Raw genomic sequence first — 21568 nt, 5'->3', positions numbered from 1 at the left:
ATGTATCTAGTGTGGCCAAACTAGGCTGACTTAGCTCTTTACTCACCAAACCCATGGTTCTTGAATTTGTCTGAGAGATGAAGACAGAGAGGATAGACAGTGTCGAGTCCAGCTGCGTGGCAGTGATATTTGGCTTCTGGATGGATTCCTGCAGAGCTCATGGGTAGACTCCACTAATGGGTCCCTATGTTTGGGAGACAACTTGATTGAAGGTGAAAAATGGCAGAATTTGCTCACAGTTTTTATGGAATAGAGAACTGTAGAAACAGTAGCCATTATATTTAGGTATATTTCTTTTTCTGTGCATTAGAACATAGTCTTCTCTGGATTGCTTTTCTTCACAGGGAATGAAAGCAGCATATAGTCTACAAGATTGCCTGGCGTGAGAGTAGCTCTGTTTCTAATAATCATTGAAACAGCCAGATTTTTAGTTTTCATGAAACTTCTCTTAGTAAGAGGCAATTTTACAATCAAAAATATGTAGATTAGTGAGCATGAATGATAAAAAGAGTTCAGAGAAGGTAGCCTTGAAGTATAAATCTGAGAGATACTCTCTTGGGTGTATATATGGAAGAAGATGAAAGCTGAAATGTCGGAGTTCAACAAGGTAGAAATGTCAGGTACTCATGTCAGGCTAGAGATAAACCTCGGATTACAGAGGTTTCTTCTGAAGTCTTCTGTACATCTAAGCCAGAGCCGCTTATGCAGTTGGTTCCCAAAAGAGGATTATCCTCTTTGAGTGATCAGTCCTCACTCTGAGTTTGGTGCATTCAGATTTCCAAGAAATTCTCTAAATTCAAATCTCTTGAATTGTAAAAATCTTAATATAGGCCTGAGAGTTTGGCAGGCAGGAGTCAATTTGGCTTAAACAAATCAAACAATTGAGCAGATTAAAAAACAATGCTAGGTTACTTCAGCCCAAAATAAAAACAGATTTATATATTACGTGTTCTGAGTATTAACTCAAGTAGAAATTGTTAGAAAATTAATCTATACATACAACAAGTATACTGAATATTTTAAATCCTAAACCAATCTTCACCAGTTTTTAAGGCATTGATGCATTATTTATGTTTTTATTGCATGGGTTTCCTGGTGCATGCGTTTATTTCTCTTTTGATGGTTTATTGAGAACACAAAGCATTTGTCTCATTGTACTCTTTTTGTTTTAGAAGGGCTTACATTTGAAAGAGGTTGGCTTGTAGGTCTATTTTTGTTTTATATCAGTTCTTTTTTCTATCATTTTGTGAATGTCTTGTTCCCAAACACTCATCTGCAGATAAGATTCCTGAGACTGGTAGTAGTAGTATACTGATAAATGGATTTACTGCAATTTGTTAATCCATTCACTTGCCGATGACCATTGGGTTATTTCCAGTTTGGACTATTAAACTAATGCTTCAGTGAGCATATTTCTATAAGCCTTCTTATATAGGGTATGATTCCTTTTCTCTCAGGTAAATACTAGGAGTAGACTGGATTATATGATACATGCATACTTCGCTTTTGAAAAAATGGTCAACTGTTTCCAAACTTCTTGTGTTATTATATATTTCAACCAGCAGTGTATGAGAGTTCCATTTTCTCTACATCCTTGTCAATGCTTAGTATGGCCAACTTTTAAAATGTTAACTGTTCTAATAGGTATTTAGTTGTCTCTCATGTGGTTTCAATTTGCATTTCCTAATGAATAATGATGTTGAAATCTTTTCTTTCTGTGTTTCTTTTTTTTTATATACAGCAGGTTCTTATTAGTTATCTATTTTATACTTATTAGTGTATATATGTCAAGCCCAATCTCCCAATTCATCACACACACACACACACACACACCCCCCACACTCCATTTTCCCCCTTGGTGTCCATATATTTGTTCTCTACATCTGTGTCTCTATTTCTGCCTTGATGAAATCTTTTCCTGTACTTATTTCCCATTCACATATCATCTTTGGAAAGCTGTCCAAATATTTTGCTCATTTTTTATTGGATTGTTTGCTTCTTAAGTTCTGTCTATAAACTGTTAATAACAAGTCCTTTATCAGATATATGCTTTGCAAATATTTTCCCTACGTTTATGGCTTTTTCTTTTCACTTTCTTAACAGTGTCTTATGAATAGCAGAAGTTTTTAATTTTGGTGAAATTCAATTTATTCATGTTCTTTTATTGATTGTGCTTTTCGTGTCACATTTAAAAATCTTTGCCAAAATGCAAAATCACAAAGATTTTCTCCTATGTTTTCTATAGTTTTATGTTAGATATATGATCCCATTATGAATTGATTTTTGTGTGTAATGTGTGGTATGTATCAAAGTTTACTTTTTGCAGCTGTATATATCTAATTATTACAATGTCATTTGAAAGGATTATTCTCCACTGAATTACCTTCACACTGTTTTCAAAAATCAGCTATCTATATATGTGTGGCTCTATTTCTGAACTTCTTATTCTGTTCTATTGATCAATTTGTCTACCTTTATGCCAATACCAGACAGTTTTGACTATTGTTGCTTTTTAATGTCTTGAAATCAGGTAATGTTGGTCTTCCAACTTTCTTCTTTTTCAGTTTTTTGTGTTTTAGCTCCTTTGCATTTAGACCCTTTACCCAGGTTTTCATAGTGTTAATATCTTACATAACCATGGCATATTTATCAAAACAAAGAAATTAACATTGGTACAATACTATTAACGGAACTACAGATTTTAATAGAATTTCACCAGATTTTTCTTTAATATCTTCTTGCTGACCCAGGATCCAGTCCAGGATACCATGTTGCCTTTAGTCATTATGTTTAGATTTCTCCAGTGTGTGACAGTTTCTCTGTCTTTCCTTGTTTTTCATGACTTTGGCACATTTGAAGAGTACTGGTGAAATATTTTGTAGAATTTTCCTTGGTTTGGGCTTGGCTGGTATCTTATGATAAGACTGGGTTCATGGATTTTGAAGAAGTGTATTATCTTTTTTATATATTTTGAGATTTGACTTGCTAAAATTTTGTTTGGAATTTTTGCATCTATATGAAGAATATTGGTCTATAGTTTTTTTTATAATCTAATAATGTTTTTGTTTGAATTTGGTATCAGGGTAATGATTGATTCATAGAATGAGTTAGGAAGAAATTGTTCCATTTTAATTTTCTGGAAGAACATTTGCAGAACTGGTATTCTTTCTTTCTTAAATGTTTTGTGGAATGCACCAGGGAAGCAATCAGGGTCTTGTGTTTTCTTTGTGGGAAAGTTTTCTTGCGGTACGCGGGCCTCTCACTGTTGTGGCCTCTCCCGTTGTGGAGCACAGGCTCCGGACACACAGGCTTAGCGGCCATGGCTCACGGCCCTAGCCGCTCCGCGGCATGTGGGATCTTCCCAGACTGGGGCACGAACCCGCGTCCCCTGCATTGGCAGGCGGAGTCTCAACCACTGCGCCACTAGGGAAGCCCTATGGGAAAGTTTTAAACTTCAATTTATTTAGTAAATTTGGGACCTTCAGATTTTCTATTTATTCTTGAATGAGTTTTGGCAATTTTTATCTTTCAAGAAATCTGCCCTTTTCCTCTGAGCTGTCTAAGATATTGGCATAATATTATTCACAGAATTACCTTATTATCTTCTTAAATATCTGTAGAGTCCATAGTAATGCCAGCTCTCTCATTCCTGATATTTGTAATTTATGTCTTCATTTCCCTTGATATATCTGGATAAATATTTTCAATTTCATTGATCTCAAAGAACCAGCTTTTTGTATCCTGCTTTTCTTACTTCTAACTTATTTAGCTTCCAATCTCTATTATTTTCTTTCTTCTACTTAATTTTAATTTAATGTGCTCTTCTTTTCCTAGTTGTTTAAGGAGAAAGTTAATATCATTATTTGAAAACTTCTTTTCTTATAGAGTCATTTAATGCTACAAATATCAAAAGTTGATTTCAAATGTTGATATTTAAGAAATTTCTTGATCCATGTATATTGACTTAGTAAAGAGTGACTTCCTTGAACTTTCTGAATTTTCATATATATTGATTCTGTTAGGTTTTCTATATTCTAAATTGGGTTTTCAACCATATGCTATGCAGAAAGATTATTTAATTTCTTCCTTTTCAATAGTTATGTATCTTTCTGTTTCCTTCTTTACTGCATTGGCCAGATCTTAAACAACATTAAATTGTAGTAGTGATAGTGGATATGCTTGTCTATTACCAGTCCCTAATGGGACTAACTCATATTTCAATGCCAACTGAATGATTTGATTTTGTTTTCAAATTGATGTTTGCTTTCATTAAATAATCAGTTTTTTCTTAGTAGTTTACTGACTGAGTTTTATGAGAAATGGAGGTTGGATTATATAAAATTACTTTTTTGAATACCTATTAAGATTTATTTGTGAATTATGAACATGACAATTTAAATGTTTCCTAATAATAAATCATCATTACATTGTTTGAATGAGATCAAGTTGGTGACAGTCAATTATTATTTTATTGTAATGTTAAATTAACTGTTTTATTTTATTTAGGAATTTTGCATGTGGTATGTGTTATCACTTTATTATTTTCATTTTAGTTTTGAACTACTACTTTTGTTATGTTTTAATATCAGAATTATATACAGCAGTTTCACAGAACAAATTTAGAATATTTTTATGTTCATAATATTCTGAAAAAGTTTGTATAACATTTATAAATATATCTTCATTGAAAGTTTGAAAGGACTCAACTGCAAAAAGAATTCGGGCACAGAGATTATTTGTGAATTAAGTCTTTCATAAGTCATATTCATTTTCTTCCCATAGTTATAGCTTCAGTCAAATCTCCACCACTTCTTGCATTGTACTTAACATTTATATGCTTTAGCAAAACATTCTTTGAAATAGGAATGTTATTTGTCTGAAAGTGGAAAAAATTCAAAAATGTTATTTTTCTCTGTTTTTTTCTTTATCTTAAATTCTTATTAGTTCCATTTGTTTTGAATTTCTTTATTCCCCTCCATATGATAGCAGGATTTCTACACTGCATTCTTCTCCTCGTCCCCCTTTTTTCTAAGTTTTCATTGCATCTGTGTGCCAGAACTTGGTTCATCCTTTAATGTTTCAATTTTCAGTGAAAATTTGTGGCAGATGTGTCTTTTCAAATTAGCATCAAGTTATGCAATTTTAAAATTTTTATTGAAATTAAGAAACACAGAAAAATACACATAGCATAACTATGTTAGAGCTCAATTATCACAAAGTGAATTCACCCACACAATCAGCATCCAGGTCAAGAAACAAACCATTATCAACACCCCAGAAGCTTTGTGTTCCCTCCGAATCTCCACTTCCATAAATGTATTATTATCTTGACCACTAACACCATAGTTAGTATGAACTCATTTTGTACTTTCACACATAAAATTATGAATTATTTTTTGTGCATATAATACTTTTCATTCAACATTTTGTATGTGATATTCATCCATGTAGTTGCATGAAGCTAGATTTTCTGTTAATTTTCATTGTTGTTTGGTATTTTATTGAATGAATATATCACAATTTATTTATATATTCTATTAATGATGGACAGTTAATTCTAGTTTGAAGCTATTAGGAATAATGTTCCAATGAATATCCTAGTATATGTATTTTGGTACCAATATTTATGCATTGCATGCCTCTTGGAATGTACCTAAGAGTGGAATATAATATATACATGTGTGTGTATATATAAAATATACTATTAAGCTACATAATCACCAATTATTGGCTTTGTCAGTTTTCATATTATTTTAGTCACATTCTAATAATGTGCAGTAGGATCTCTCTGTAGTTTAAATATGCACTTCACTGATTTCTAAGGAGGCTGAGTGTTTTTTTCGTATGTGCATTAGCATTTGGATATCTTCCTTGTGAAGTGCTTACTCACATGTATTGCTTATCATTCTAATTGCATTGCCTGTCTTTTCTTAGCAACTTGCAGAAGTTGTAATGGATATGAGTCTTTTTTTAAGTATTGTAAATATTTATTTCCATTCTTTGATTTGCCTTTAACTCTTTCTAAATATGGTATTTTTTGATGATTGGGAATTCTTGATTTTAACTTATCAATTTTTAATGGTTATAGCTTTCTATGTTCCTTTTTTAAACATCTTTATTGGAGTATAACTGCTTTACAATGGTGTGTTAGTTTCTGCTTTATAACAAAGTGAATCAGTTATACATATACATATATCCCCATATTTCTTCCCTCATCTGTCTCACTCCCTCTTACTCGCCCTGTCCCAGCCCTCTAGGTGGTCACAAAGCACTGAGCTGATCTCCCTGGGCTATGCGGCTGCTTCCCACTAACTAGCTATTTTACATTTGGTAGTGTATATATGACCATGCCACTCTCTCACTTTGTCCCAGCTTACCCTTCCCCCTCCCCATATCCTCACATCCATTCTCTAGTAGGTCTGCGTCTTTATTCCCGTCTTGCCCCTATGTTCTTCATGACATTTCTTTTTTCCTTAGATTCCATATATATGTGTTAGCATACGGTATTTGTTTTTCTCTTTCTGACATACTTAACTCTGTATGACAGACTCTAGGTCCATCCACCTCACTACAAATAACTCAATTTCGTTTTTTTTATGGCTGAGTAATATTCCATAGTATATATGTACTACATCTTCTTTATCCATTCATCTGCTGATGGACACTTAGGTTGCTTCCATGTCCTAGCTACTGTAAATAGAGCTGCGATTAACATTTTGGTACATGATTCTTTTTGAATTACGGTTTTTCAGGGTATATGCCCAATACGGGGATTGCTGGGTCGTATGGTAGTTCTATTTTTAGTTTTTAAGGAACCTCCAAACTGTTCTCCATAGTGGCTGTGTCAATTTACATTCCCACCAACAGTGCAAGAGTGTGTTCTTTTCTCCACACCCTCTCCAGCATTTATTGTTTCTAGATTTTTTGATGATGGCCATTCTGACTGGTGTGAGATGATATCTCATTGCAGTTTTGATTTGCATTTCTCTAATGATTAATGATATTGAGTATTCTTTCATGTGTTTGTTGGCAATCTGTATATCTTCTTTGGAGAGCTGTCTATTTAGGTATTCTGCCCATTTTTGGATTGGGTTGTTTGTTTTTTTGACATTGAACTGCATGAGCTGCTTGTAAATTTTGGAGATTAATCCTTTGTCAGTTGCTTCATTTGTAAATATTTTCTCCCATTCTAAGGGTTATCTTTTCGTGTTGTTTATGGTTTCCTTTGCTGTGCAAAAAGCTTTTAAGTTTCTTTAGGTCCCATTTGTTTATTTTTGTTTTATTACCATTTCTCTAGGAGGTAGGTCAAAAAGGATCTTGCTGTGATATATGTCATGGAGCGTTCTGCCTATGTTTTCCTCCAAGAGTTTAAAAGTGTCTGGCCTTACATTTAGGTCTTTAATCCATTTTGAGTTTATTTTTGTGTATGGTGTTACGGAGTGTTCTAATTTCATTCTTTGACATGTAGCTGTCCAGTTTTCCCAGCACCACTTATTGAAGAGGCTGTCTTTTCTCCACTGTATATTCTTGCCTCCTTTATCAAAGAAAAGGTGACCATATGTGTGTGGGTTTATCTCTGGGCTTTCTATCCTGTTCCATTGATCTATCTTTCTGTTTTTGTTCCAGTACCATACTGTCTTGATGGCCGTAGCTTTGTAGTATAGTCTGAAGTCAGGGAGCCAGATTCCTCCAGCTCCGTTTGTCTTTCTCAAGATTGCGTTGGCAATTCGGGATCTGTTGTGTTGCCATAAGATTGTGAGATTTTTTGTTCTACTTCTGTGAAAAATGCCAGTCATAGTTTAATGGGGATTGCATTGAATCTGTAGATTGCTTTGGGTAGTATAGTTATTTCCACAATGTTGATTCTTCCAATCCGAGGACATGGTATATGTCTCCATCTATTTGTATCATCTTTAATTTCTTTCATCAGTATCTTATAATTTTCTGCATACAGGTCTTTTGTCTCCTTAGGTAGGTTTATTCCTAGATATTTTATTCTTTTTGTTGCAGTGGTAAATGGGAGTGTTTTCTTAATTTCACTTTCAGATTTTTCATCATTAGTGTATAGGAATGCAAGAGATTTCTGTGCATTAATTTTGTATCCTGCTACTTTACCAAATTCATTGATTAGCTCTAGTAGTCTTCTGGTGGCATCTTTAGGGTTCTCTATGTATAGTATCATGTCATTTGGAAACAGTGACAGCTTTACTTCTGCTTTTCCGTTTTGGATTCCTTTTATTTCTTTTTCTTCTCTGATTGCTGTGGCTAAAATTTCCAAAAGTATGTTGAATAATAGTGGTGAGAGTGGGCAACCTTGTCTTGTTCCTGATCTTCGTGGAAATGGTTTCAGGTTTTCACCATTGAGGACGATGTTGGCTGTGTGTTTGTCATATATGGGCTTTATTATGTTGAGGTAAGTTCCCTCTATGCCTACTTTCTGGAGGGTTTTTATCATAAATGGTTGAATTTTGTCAAAAGCTTTTTCTGCATCTATTGAGATGATCATCTGGTTTTTCTCCTTCAGTTTGTTAATATGGTATATCACATTGATTGATTTGTGTATATTGAAGAATCCTTGCATTCCTGGGATCAACCCCACTTGACCATGGTGTATGATCCTTTTAATGTGCTGTTGGATTTTGTTTGCCAGTATTTTGCTGAGGATTTTGCATCTATGTTCATCAGTGATATTGGCCTGTAGTTTTCTTTCTTTGTGACATCTTTGTCTGGTTTTGGTATCAGGGTGATGGTGGCCTCATAGAATGAGTTTGGGAGTGTTCCTCCCTCTGCTATATTTTGGAAGAGTTTGAGAAGGATAGGTGTTAGCTCTTCTCTAAATGTTTGATAGAGTTAGCCTGTGAAGCCCTGTGGTCCTGGGCTTTTGTATGTTGGAACATTTTTAATCACATTTTCAATTTCAGTGCTTGTGATTGGTCTGTTCATATTTTCTATTTCTTCTGTTTCAGTCTCAGAAGGTTGTGCACTTCTAACAGTTCGTCCATTTCTTCCAGGTTGTCCATTTTATTGGCATATAGTTGCTTGTAGTAATTTCTCATGATTCTTTGTATTTCTGCAGTGTCAGTTGTTACTTCTCCTTTTCCATTTCTAATTCTATTGATCTGAGTCTTCTCCCTTTTTTTCTTGATGAGTCAGGCTAGTGGTTTATCCATTTTGTTTAGCTTCTCAAAGAACCAGCTTTTAGTTTTATTGATCTTTGCTATCATTTCCTTCATTTCTTTTTCATTTGTTTCTGATCTGATTTTATGATTTCTTTCCTTCTACAAACATTGTAGTTTTTTTGTTCTTCTTTTTCTAATTGCTTTAGGTGTAAGGTTAGATTGTTTATTTGAGGTGTTTTTTGTTTCTTGAGGTAGGATTTTATTGTTATAAACTTCCCTCTTGGGACAGCTTTTGCTGCATCCCATAGGTTTTGGATCATCGTGTTTTCATTGTCATTTGTTTCTAGGTATTTTTGATTTCCTCTTTGATTTCTTCAGTGATCTCTTGGTTATTTAGTAGTGTATTGTTTAGCCTCCATGTGCTTGTATTTTTACAGATTTTTTCCTGTAATTGATATCTAGTCTCATAGAGTTTTGTCAGAAAAGATACTTGATACGATTTCAATTTTCTTAAATTTACCAAGGCTTGATTTGTGACCCAAGACATGATCTATCCTGGAGAATCTTCCATGAGCACTTAAGAAGAAAGTGTATTCTGGTTTTTTGGATGGACTGTCCTATAAATATCAATTAAGTCCTTCTTTTTTTTTTTTTTTCCTTTTTTTTTCTTTATTTGTAACTATTTAAAGCTTTCATATAACTATCTGAAGTATGAGTTGATACTAAATAAAATATCAATTAGGTGATGAAATTAACATCCAACAAGCAAATATAATCATTAAAATTTCTGCTGTACCCATTTTTTAAAATCTTGGTTCTGGTAAAATAATATCACAGTGATTTTTTTCTCCTGTCAGAGAATGGCTATACTTACTTTTCAATGATTGTGTTTTGTTCAAACATATATATTCTCTGTATTCAAAAACTGTGATAAAAAAAGAACTATTTTATAAGAAATTTAACATAATAGCCTCTGCCCTTGGGTAGAGTACATTAGAATGTTTGTACAGTTATTTCGTAGGTAGTTTGATGAAACAGTATTTCATTAGAGGAAAATCTGTACTTATCAGAAGAGGATGATTCAGTGGATATGCAAATGAGGTGGCTAGTCTTCCTTATATTTTTCTCACCTCCAGAATAGCCAGAAAGGAGTGAGAATTCTAGGGCTACAATCTTTAATTTTTTTTTTTTTTTTTCGTGGTACGCAGGCCTCTCACTGTTGTGGTCTCTCCTGTTGTGGAGCACAGGCTCCGGACACGCAGGCTCAGCGGCCATGGCTCACAGGCCCAACTACTCCACAGCATGTGGTATCTTTCCGGACCGGGGCACGAACCCGTGTCCCCTGCATTAGCAGGTGGACTCTTAACCACTGCGTCACTGGGGAAGCCCTACAATCTTTAAATTTATAAAGGCAGTTAGCATCTTTCTTTGATGGAAATATTAGAACATAGCATAAGATTTTTTCCTCTTTTGAGAAGACCAAAGCTCTGAAAATGTACTTGGATTATTAACACCTAAGTCACAGCAGTTCAAAAGTTCAAGGATAAATATGGATCTGGAGATAATCCTTGAAAGTATTCCACCTTGGTAGACAAAGAAAATGGCTGAGATCACATCAACAGGACTCCCTTTAATAGATGCAAAAATAAAGTCACATAAGAAAAGAAACCCTTGTCAGCTCCTCTGGAGGGAGGATATGAATAGCAAAAGAAACTAGTAGAAGGAGTGGGAAAAACATTGAAGAGACAAGCAGTTAAAGACCAAGTTAAGATCAGAAGTAGCTACGAAACTTTTTCTTGCAATGACAATGGAAGCAAAGAGGCATACAGCCACATGGTAATTCCACTCTCTCTGCTCATTCTGAGTCGTGTCTGTTCTCTGTGTTCTAATAATGCTATGTTGATATACTTATCACTTCACATTGTATTATTGGCTTACCTCCCTCTCCAGTCACATTAGGAGTAGACTGAAAGCAACATGAAGTCTCTTATTTCTTTATCCTCAGTGCCTAGCACAAGATCTGGAATATACTGTTTATCAACTGTCTGTCAAATGAATGAGCCAGTTTCAACACTATATGATCTTGAGAGAGACACAGTAGTCAAGTAAACATCCAAAACCAAAATAAGTATTACTTTAGAGTAAACTCTGAGATAATATGGAAGTACACATAATCGATAGAATTCCAATTAAACGCAAAGACATTTGACACTACTTAGCCTATATGTAAGTGATCCTTTATAGACCAATGATAATTTTGAATTAGGTATTTTGAAATATTGAAAATAGTTCATTAATGCTTCTAGGTAACTTTATTGATTCCTAGTTGGATGCTAGTGAGCTAGAACTCAAGAAATCCATGAGATCCAAGGTCTGGAGTGTTCCTGGACCTGGGCTATACCTGAGTTTATAGGTGAGTGTCAGATGATGCTACTTTCAGGATAGGAAGGCTGCCAACATTGGGAAACAAAGACACAGCCTGATATCTCACATCACAGTTCTTTAGAGTTAATTGATTTATTACTGACAGTTCTGTTTACTGCGGTTCTGAGCATTGTTGCCAGGGAAAGTGCCAAGGAGAGTTGCTGAACATCGAACTTGCACATCAGCGCTTGCACCAAGGTGAATCCAGACATTTAAAAGAGACTTATATTGGGCTTCCCTCGTGGCACAGTGGTTGAGATTCTGCCTGCCGATGCAGGGGACATGGGTTCGTGCCCTGGTCCGGGAAGATCCACATGCCGCGGAGCAGCTGGGTCCGTGAGCCATGGCTGCTGAGCCTGTGCGTCCGGAGCCCGTGCCACGCAACGGGAGAGGCCACAACAGTGAGAGGCCTGCGTACTGCAAAAAAAAAAAAAAAAAAAGAATTATATTGAAGGTCCTTCTTTTTTAATGTATCATTCAAAGCTTGTGTTTCCTTATTTATTTTTATTTTGGATGATCTGTCCATTGGTGAAAGTGGGGTGTTAAAGTCCCCTACTATGATTGTGTTACTGTCATTTTCCCCTTTTATGGCTGTTAGTATTTGCCTTATGTATTGAGGTCCTCCTATTTGTGGTGCATAAATAGTTAAAATTGTTATATCTTCTTCTTGGATTGATCCCTTGATCATTATGTAGTGTCCTTCTTTGTCTCTTGTAATAGTCTTTGTTTTAAAGTCTATTTTGTCAGATATGAGAATTGCTACTCCAGTTTTCTTTTGATTTCCATTTGCATGGAATATCTTTTTCCATCCACTCATTTTCAGTCTGTATATGTCCCTAGGTCTGAAGTGGGTCTCTTGTAGACAGCATATATACGGGTCTTGTTTTTGTATCCATTCAGCCAGTCTATGTATTTTGTTTGGAGCATTTAATCCATTTACATTTAAGGTAATTATCGATATGTATGTTCCTATTACCATTTTCTTAATTGTTCTGGGTTTGTTATTGTAGGTCTTTTCCTTGTCTTGTGTTTCCTGCCTAGAGAAGTTCCTTTAGCATTTGTTGTAAAGCTGGTTTGGTGGTGCTGAATTCTCTTAGCTTTTGCTTGTCTGTAAAGCTTTTAATTTCTCTGTCAAATCTGAATGAGATCCTTGCTAGGTAAAGTAATCTTGGTTGTAGGTTTTTCCCCTTCATCAGTTTAAATATGTCCTGCCACTCCCTTCTGGCTTGGAGAGTTTCTACTGAAAGATCAGCTGTTAACCTTATGGGGATTCCCTTGTATTTTATTTGTTGTTTTTCCCTTGTTGCTTTTAATATTTTTTCTTTGTATTTAATTTTTTTTTTTTTCTGTACACGGGCCTCTCACTGTTGTGGCCTCCCCCGTTGCAGAGCACAGGCTCTGGACGCGCAGGCTCAGCGGCCATGGCTCACAGGCCCAGCCGCTCTGCGGCATGTGGGATCTTCCCAGACTGGGGCACGAACCCATGTCCCCTGCATCGGCAGGCGGACTCTCAACCACTGCACCACCAGAGAAGCCCTGTATTTAATTTTTGACAGTTTGATTAATATGTGTCTTGGCCTGTTTCTCCTTGTATTTATCCTGTATGGGACTCTCTGTGCTTCCTGGACTTGATTGACTATTTCCTTTCCCATATTTGGGAAGTTTTCAACTATAATCTCTTCAAATATTTTCTCACTCCCTTTCTTTTTCTCTTCTTCTTCTGGGACCCCTATCATTTGAATGTTGGTATGTTTAGTGTTGTCCCAGAGGTCTCTGAGACTGTCCTCAATTATTTTCATTCTTTTTTCTTTATTCTGCTCTGAGGTAGTTATTTCCACTATTTTATCTTCCAGGTCACTTATCCGTTCTTCTGCCTCAGTTGTTCTGCTATTGATCCCTTCTAGAGAATTTTTAATTTCATTTATTGTGTTATTCATCACTGTTTGTTTGCTCTTTAGTTCTTCTAGGTCCTTGTTAAACGTTTCTTGTATTTTCTCCATTCTATTTCCAAGATAGATAATTCCTGTGCATGCACACAGGCTTCTTGGTGGCTTCAGCAGCAGCCTTAGCATCTCATGCCCGTCTCTGGGGTTTGCACTGATAGCCGCGGCTCATGCCCATCTCTGGAGCTCCTTTAAGTGCCACTCTTAATCCCCTCTCCTCATGAACCAGGAAACAAAGAGGAAAGAAAAGTTCTTGTAGGTCCTTGTTAAACATTTCTTATATTTTCTCCATTCTATTTCCAAGATTTTGGATCATCTTTACTATCATTATTCTGAATTCTTTTTCAGGTAGACTGCCTATTTCCTCTTCTTTCATTAGTTCTGGTGGGTTTTTACCTTGCTCCTTCATCTGCTGTGTGCTTCTCTGTCTTCTCATTTTGCTTAACTTACTGTGTTTGGGGTCTCGTTTTTGCAGGCTGCAAGTTCGTAATTCCCATCGTTTTTGGTGTCTGCCCTCAGTGGCTAAGGTTGGTTCAGTGGGTTTTGTCGGCTTCCTGGTGGAGGGGACTAGTGCCTGTGTTCTGGTGGATGAGGCTGGATCTTCTTTCTGGTGTCACGTCTGATGGTGTGTTTTGGGGTGTCTGTGGCCTTATTATGATTTTAGGCAGCCTCTCTACTAATGGGTGGGGTTGTGTTCCTGTCTTGCTAGTTGTTTGTCATAGGGTGTCCAGCACTGGAGCTTGCTGGTCGTTGAGTGGAGCTGGGTCTTGGTGCTGAGATGGAGATCTCTGGGAGATTTTCTCCATTTGATATTACATGGAGCTGGGAGGTCTCTAGTGGAACAATGCCCTGAACTTGGCTGTCCCACCTCAGAGGCACAGCCCTGACGCCTGGCTGGAGCACCAAGAGCCTGTCCTCCACAAGGCTCAGAATAAAAGGGAGAAAGAAAGAAAGAAAAGAAAGAAAGAAAGAGAGAAAGAGAGAAAGAGAGAAAGAGAGAAAGAGAGAGAGAGAGGGAGGGAGGGAGGGAGGGAGGGAGGGAAGGAGGGAAGGAGGGAGGGAGGAAGGAAGGAAGGAAGAAGTTGATAAAATAAAATAAAATAAAATAAACATTAAAATTTTTTTAAAAGTAATAAAAAAAAGAGAGAAAGAAGAGAACAACCAAACCAAAGAACAAATCCACCAATGATAACAAACGCTAAAAACTATACTAAAAAAACAAAACAAAACAAAAAACCGGACAGACAGAACCCTAGGACAAATGGTAAAAGCAAAGCTGTACAGACAAAATTACACACAGAAGCATACACATACACACGCACAAAAAAAGAAAAAGGGAAAAAAATATATGTATTGTTGCTCCCAAAGTCTACCTCCTCAATTTGGGATGATTCGTTTTCTATTCAGGTATTCCACAGATGCAGGGTACATCAAGTTGATTGTGGAGATTTAATCTGCTGCTCCTGAGGCTGCTGGGAGGGATTTCCCTTTCTCTTCTTTGTTTACACAGCTCCCGGGGTTCAGCTTTGGATTTGGCCCCGCCTCTGCGTGTAGGTTACCTGAGGGCGGTTCTTCTTTGCTCAGACAGGAGGGGGTTAAAGGAGCAGCTGATTCGGGGGCTCTGGCTCACTCAGGCTGGGGGAGGGAGGGGTACGGATGTGGGACGAGCCTGCGGCAGCAGAGGCCAGCTTGACGTTGCACCAGCCCGAGGCGCGCCATGTGTTCTCCCGGGGAAGTTGTCCCTGGATCCCGGGACCCTGGCAGTGGCGGGCTGCACAGGCTTCTGGGAGGGGGGTGTGGAGAGTGTCCTGTGCTGGCACACAGGCTTCTTGGTGGCGGCAGCGGCAGACTTAGCGTCTTATGCCCGTCTCTGGGGTCTGCGCTGATAGCCACGGCTCGCGCCCGTCTCTGGAGCTCCTTTAAGCAGCGCTCTTAATCCCCTCTCCTCGCGCACCAGGAAACAAAGAGGGAAGAAAAAGTCTCTTGCCTGTTCGGCAGCTGCAGACCTTTTCCCCGGATTCCCTCCCGGCTAGCTGTGGCACACTAACCCCTTCAGGCTGTGTTCACGCCGCCAGTCCTCTCCCTGCGCTCCAACTGAAGCCCGAGCTTCAGCTCCCAGCCCCCGCCCGCCCTGGTGGGGGAGCAGACAAGCCTCTCGGGCTGGTGAGTGCTGGTTGGCACTGATCCTCTGTGCGGGAATCTCTCCGCTTTTCCCTCCGCACCCCTGTTGCTGTGCTCTCCTCCGCGGCTCCGAAGCTTCCCCCTTCCGCCATGCCCATCTTTGCCAGTGAAAGGGCTTCCTAGTGTGTGGAAACCTTTCCTCCTCCACAGCTCCCTCCCACTGGTGCAGGTCCCGTCCTATTCTTTTGTCTCTGTTTTTTCTTTTTTCTTAAGCCCTGCGCAGGTACGTAGGGATTTTCTTGCCTTTTGGGAGTTCTGAGGTCTTCTGCCAGTGTTCAGTAGGTGTTCTGTAGGAGTTGTTCCACATGTAGATGTATTTCTGATGTATTTTGGGGGAGGAAGGTGATCTCCACGTCTTACTTCCGCCATCTTGGAGCCTTTTTATGTTCTTTTAAGAAATCTTTCCTTACATCAAGATCATGGAGTTACTCTATTATTATTATCTAGACGTTTGTTAGAGTGCCACACATATATAGTAGGATGTGCCATTCCCCCTCCTTTTAAAGTATTGGATGTCAAAACACACCACACAAAGCCAGCAAGTAACTTCAGTCGTTATTATTCATGCAGGCAGAAGCAAAATGAAGAAAATCTTTGGGTGAGGAGTAACTATGTCTCACCAGCAATAGTTTGCTTTGGATGTGTGACAGAGGAGAGGGAAGAGAGTGAGTGAAGTTATGGGGGAAAGATATGTAGAGGTTAATATAATAATACATTAGTTTACCTGAGATATGCCTATGGTATAAACTGAAATAGTGGAATTGGATAGAAAGAAGATGAATTAAGGTATGAAAGAGATAAAACCAAGAGGTCCTGGTTTCTAAATCATTTTAGAAAGTGAAGCTGTCCAGGATGATTTCAAAGATTTTGAATTAGATGACTAGGTTTTAAGAACCGAGAGAGAAGATATACAAAAAGATGATTTCTTTATAAGGAGAAATAACTTACTGATTTTTATGTTTTGTGCTTGAATTGTTTTGGGGAATTTTGGATAGAGAAGTCTGATGATTAATTGGAAATAGAATTTCAAAGCTAAAGAGAAAACCAGGACTAGAGACAAAAAAATTAGGAAGTCATTGGTGTGTAAATAATATTGTTGATACTTGGAGAATTCCACTAAGAATGACTCAACACTTGAAAACAAGTGAATTAAGATACTAATAAGATATATTTTTAAATAAATGTAAATAAGATTAAATATGTGGAAAGACACCTTAACATAAGGGAAAAAATTCTAGCAGTAGTAGAATTGATAGTAAATAAGTGGATAAGTTGGCATATATGAGGAATAAAGTTGTCCGTCAGGAATTGGATTAGTAAGTTACTGAAGCATAGAAATAACCATGAAACCAAATTCTGATAACTCTCATTCTTCAAGGGCCTTAAAGTCAGTGTTCTAATTGGCTAATCCCTGCATCAGTTGGAATTACTCTTGGGTTTTTTGTCATATAGTGTGTTTTAGCCTTAAAACCTGAAGAACAGACCCTTGACCATGAAAAATGCACTGAAATAGTGTCATGTTAAACCATGTGTTGCTTTTTTTTTTTTTTTTTTTTTTTTGTGGTATGCGGGCCTCTCACTGTTGTGGCTTTTCCCGTTGCGGAGCACAGGCTCTGGACGCGCAGGCTCAGCGGCCATGGCTCACAGGCCCAGCTGCTCTGCGGCATATGGGATCTTCCCGGACTGGGGCACGAACCCGTGTCCCCTGCATCGGCAGGTGGACTCTCAACCACTGCGTCACCAGGGAAGCCCAGGTGCTGCTTTTTAAGAAGCACCATAGCTGTGTTTCCTGAGTAGTAAATGCTTGTATTGCTTTTGACCAGATAGAAGGTTCTGTTTTTTATAAACTTTCTATAGTTCATTTTTAAATCCTAAATGTAACTAATGTGATTCCTTAGGAATAAAGTGAAAATAGGACAGAACTGGTGATGTAAGTCTGAGAACTACTCTGAGGTGAGAACAAAAGAAAAGAATTCAGTGAAGATCTATAGAGAAATAAGAGAATGAATGAGAGAATCAGAGTAGAGAGAAATAATGGACATGAATGAAGAACATTGTTTGAAAAGGTAGTGATCAACAGTTTCAAAAGCTGCAATAGTGACAAATAAGACTAAGACTGAAAGTATGTAATAGACATTCAACTAGAATTATGGTCTTTTGGAAGTAAGCTAAAAAGTGATAATGATGGGTAATTGAATCTAAATTGAAAACTAACATATCAGAACTTCCATTTCACTTTCTTTAAGATTCTCTTATTTCATGCAATAAACTTATCACAGACTTTTTTTTTTTTTTTTTTTACTAAAGCAATCATTGAAAGAGTACCAAAAATAGCTATTACCTTTTATTGAGCATCTCTTATATCTTGGGCACTGTTACACATTTTAGATGTATTATTTAGTCTTTAGCCCAATAAATTAAACATTATGTTTATCTATTTTACAGATGGGCAATTGGGAATTTAGAAAGTTTAATTCAAAAGTTACACACACAGTAGTTCTCTAGTCACTACAAATTGTTTGAGAAAATTAATATCCCTATCAGGATCTCTTCTGAACCTTCTTCACTCTTTTGTTAACAGGCATTATTTCCTCAAGAGGAAAAAACTCTAAAGAGAAGACAGAGAAGAATCTCAATTGGTGACACTTTTTTCAACCTCATTTACACCTCAATTTTGAAACGCTCTATAATATTTAGGAATTAACAAAAAGATTACATGATAGATGATAGAAACTACCTAAGTTTTTTATTTAAAAGTATTTGTTGTCCATGGAATCCAGCTAAAAGACTCTATCAGTTACTAAAACATCCCTGCAAGACAACTGCTTTCAGAAAGACCTCTAGACTAGCACAAGTTGGTGCCACTAGCATACTATGATCAACAGTTTGTGCCATTAGAACGCTCTTACCAACTGGCCACAAGCAGCTCATTAACACATCAACACACAAATGAAAAACAAAAGCAACCCAATAACCAATCTGTGGTCAGAGTAGAATCCCATAGTAATAACCCTGCAGTGCATCCCCTAAACTCTAACCAGAAGGTACAGAGATGCTCAATATTGCCCTCTGCCAAATGTCAGGACACAGTTTCACGGGACCTCTATAACAGGGTTCTGAAATCACCATTATCTCACTCCAAATATCAGGCCACACCTTCACTACACCTCCACCAGAGAACTCCCTGTGGCCTAATAAGAGAGGCTTGAGCTCACCGTTGTCCCACGCCAAACCTCAGATCACATCTTCACTTGACCTCACCAAGACATCATTGCCAGAGCCCAATCAAACAGCCTGGAGCTCACAATTACCCTTTCCCAATCCTCAGAATACATCTTCCCTAGACCTTTGCTGGATATCACCTTCACCGAAGTCTCATCGAAGGGTGTCAAGTTCATCATTATATGCCCTCTAACATCAAGAAACTCCTTCCCCAGACTACCTATGGACATTGTCATCTTTGGGACCTAATCAAAGAGCCTTTAGCTCAGAGTTACCCGAGTCCAAGCCTCAGAAAGCGTCTTCATTGGATAGCCTTTGACACTCTTTGTTAGAGCGCAATCAAAGATGTTTGACCTCACCATCATTCAACTCTACACCTCAAACACGACTTGCTTCAGACATCATCTTCTTTGGAGCCCAGTCAGATGACTCTGAGCTCATCGTTACCTGATTCCAGACCTCAGACAACACCTGTATTGAGCTCTAATTCCAGTGTTCTGAGATTAACGTTGTCCAACTCAAAAGAAAGGAAATCACCTTTACCACATTCTATGCATCAGTCAAAGAGTTTGCCATTGTTCCAGCCCAAAACACTTGATCGTAACTTCAGGACCCTGGGTTCACCAGTGTGTCACTCAAAATTTCAGAACACCACTTCACTAAGTGACAAACACAAGGCCACAGATCTTCCCTCACCCCATCCCAAACCAAATATCTCAGGTCCATCATTATTAAGCTCCAAACACTGCATCAGGAACATAGCTGCTTTAACATTGGGCTCCAGGCTCCAGAGTAAAAGCAGTTTTGGTCTTTATGAAAAGACAGAACCAAATAAGGAAATTCAATGGACTTTAGGTTATATTCATCCCTGCATTATCAAAGGTGGAACGGTCCCTGATGATGTTGTAAATAAAATTGTCAATTCTCTCTCCAAGACCAGAATCCAGAGGGATCTCTGTAGGCAGATTCTCTTTCGAAGGATGAGGGGAAGGGCAAATCCTCATCCTGGACCCCGCCTTTCATCAAGTTATATGGTTTGTTTAGCTTGTGCTTCCTGCATAAAATCTCAGTGTAACCATCTTACAGGAAGGAAAGACCCTCGTGCTGCAACACTATTTGTCAGCCCAGCACCTGAGGCCACTCCTGAGGGAGAAATAGAGGTGAAACTAGTTTTTATCCTCTCCCTACCAGAGACTTCTTTTTCATTCCCTGTGAAAGAAAATCAGCCTGATGAAGTCCCTGAAGAACACTTTGGAGGAATTGGGAAGATATCAAAATTTTTCCCTACATCTGAACCTGATATCACCAAGGAGGCTAATGTGAAGAAAACATGGCCGACAGTAGCCCCTGAAAACCAAGCTATAAGCCAACAGCCCCAGGCTATAGACTGGCTGCTCTATGTTAAGGAAAGTAGTAACCCTCAGTCGCAGTTCCTACTCCCCTCATCTTCTTCCTCATCGTCCTCTTCTTCCTCTTCCTCTTCCACTACACCCCCTTTACCTCCTCATCCTCTGAAAGAGTCTACCACATCTACCGTCTCAGGCTGTGTGTCCACTAAGGTACTTAGTTACCACCGGCTGCCTCCAGGGGTCTCCTGGCTTGAGTTTATATGTAGTAAAAATCACCAGCCACTTCCTGGAAAACCATGTCCAAGCCAATCACCATCTCCCCAAACAAGGCCTATGAGGAATAGCACCACAGTAAGGAGAAAGGGGCCAAAGATACTGTTCAAAATGTTCCAGACAAAGGTTCAAAATGAGAGAAATCTTGATTAAATTAACTTTTTTGTTTCTTTGAAGGCAATTGACCTCTTAGTTCTTTGACATTAGAGATTGATTTCCTATCGTGCTTATTAAAATTCTTAGTATTAACTAAGCGTGCCTCTATAATTCAGCTGATGAAGCAGCTAGTTGAGGGGAACTATTACTCTTAAATCTATTTTCTACTTAAATAATAGACTATGATCTCCTAGAAGCCAAATTGAATCCTATGTTTTTAACCAAATGCCTGGCTTACAGTAACCACTATAAAATAATTGTTAAGTGAATTAATAATAATTGGCCATAGACCAGAAACACCTCATTTGTCTTGCCCTGAACAGTATCTAACTCATTGTTCTTCTCCTTCCTCATAAGATATAATAATGACAGAATCCTTAAACCAGTGTATGCTAATCCGTTTCCCTACCTCTAAAGAAAATTCACATCATGTTCAACAGGTAAGAATATATATAGAAAGGAATCTTTTCAGTTATGTGTTCCTAGGGAAAATTCTTCTATGCTAAGATCCCACACTCCAAAATGCAATGATTTACTCAACCTTAGTTAGCAAATCTCAGGAAAGAATAACTAACTGATGCAGACAATCCTACCTTATGCTGACTGTGCCAACATTTAAATTACGGGCTCTAAAGTCACTTGTTCATCACTTCTACCTATACAACATAAACGGGTTAATAAAAATGTTTAAAAATGTTTTTGTTTCACTGGGTCCACTAGTAGTGGGAAAAGGAGGGAATTGTCTTACCTATTACCTTAAGTGATTATCTCTAACCCCAAGGGCTAGAATTAGCTTCTCTTGCATGCACTGATGGCTCACACTTCTGCCTCTCCGCTCCACATCTTTCTGAACACCAGCTTGCATATGGGGCTTTTCCAGTGGAACATTGCACAGGCACCT

General features: G+C 37.9%; 1 protein-coding gene across 1 annotated transcript; it reads left to right on the top strand.

The window, feature by feature from the left end:
• Positions 1-589: 589 nt before the first annotated feature.
• Positions 590-20664, top strand: CSNKA2IP (casein kinase 2 subunit alpha' interacting protein). The gene is given in 4 exon segments (XM_060149060.1): positions 590-607; positions 18517-18844; positions 18847-19273; positions 19275-20664. Coding segments are annotated over 4 exon segments (2163 nt in total).
• The last annotated feature ends 904 nt before the right edge of the window (positions 20665-21568 follow it).

Source organism: Lagenorhynchus albirostris, chromosome 5 (assembly GCF_949774975.1).
Source record: "Lagenorhynchus albirostris chromosome 5, mLagAlb1.1, whole genome shotgun sequence".
Classification (NCBI taxonomy): domain Eukaryota; kingdom Metazoa; phylum Chordata; class Mammalia; order Artiodactyla; family Delphinidae; genus Lagenorhynchus; species Lagenorhynchus albirostris.
The sequence above is the reverse complement of the archived record's forward strand: the minus strand, read 5'-3'. Positions and strand labels throughout refer to the sequence as shown.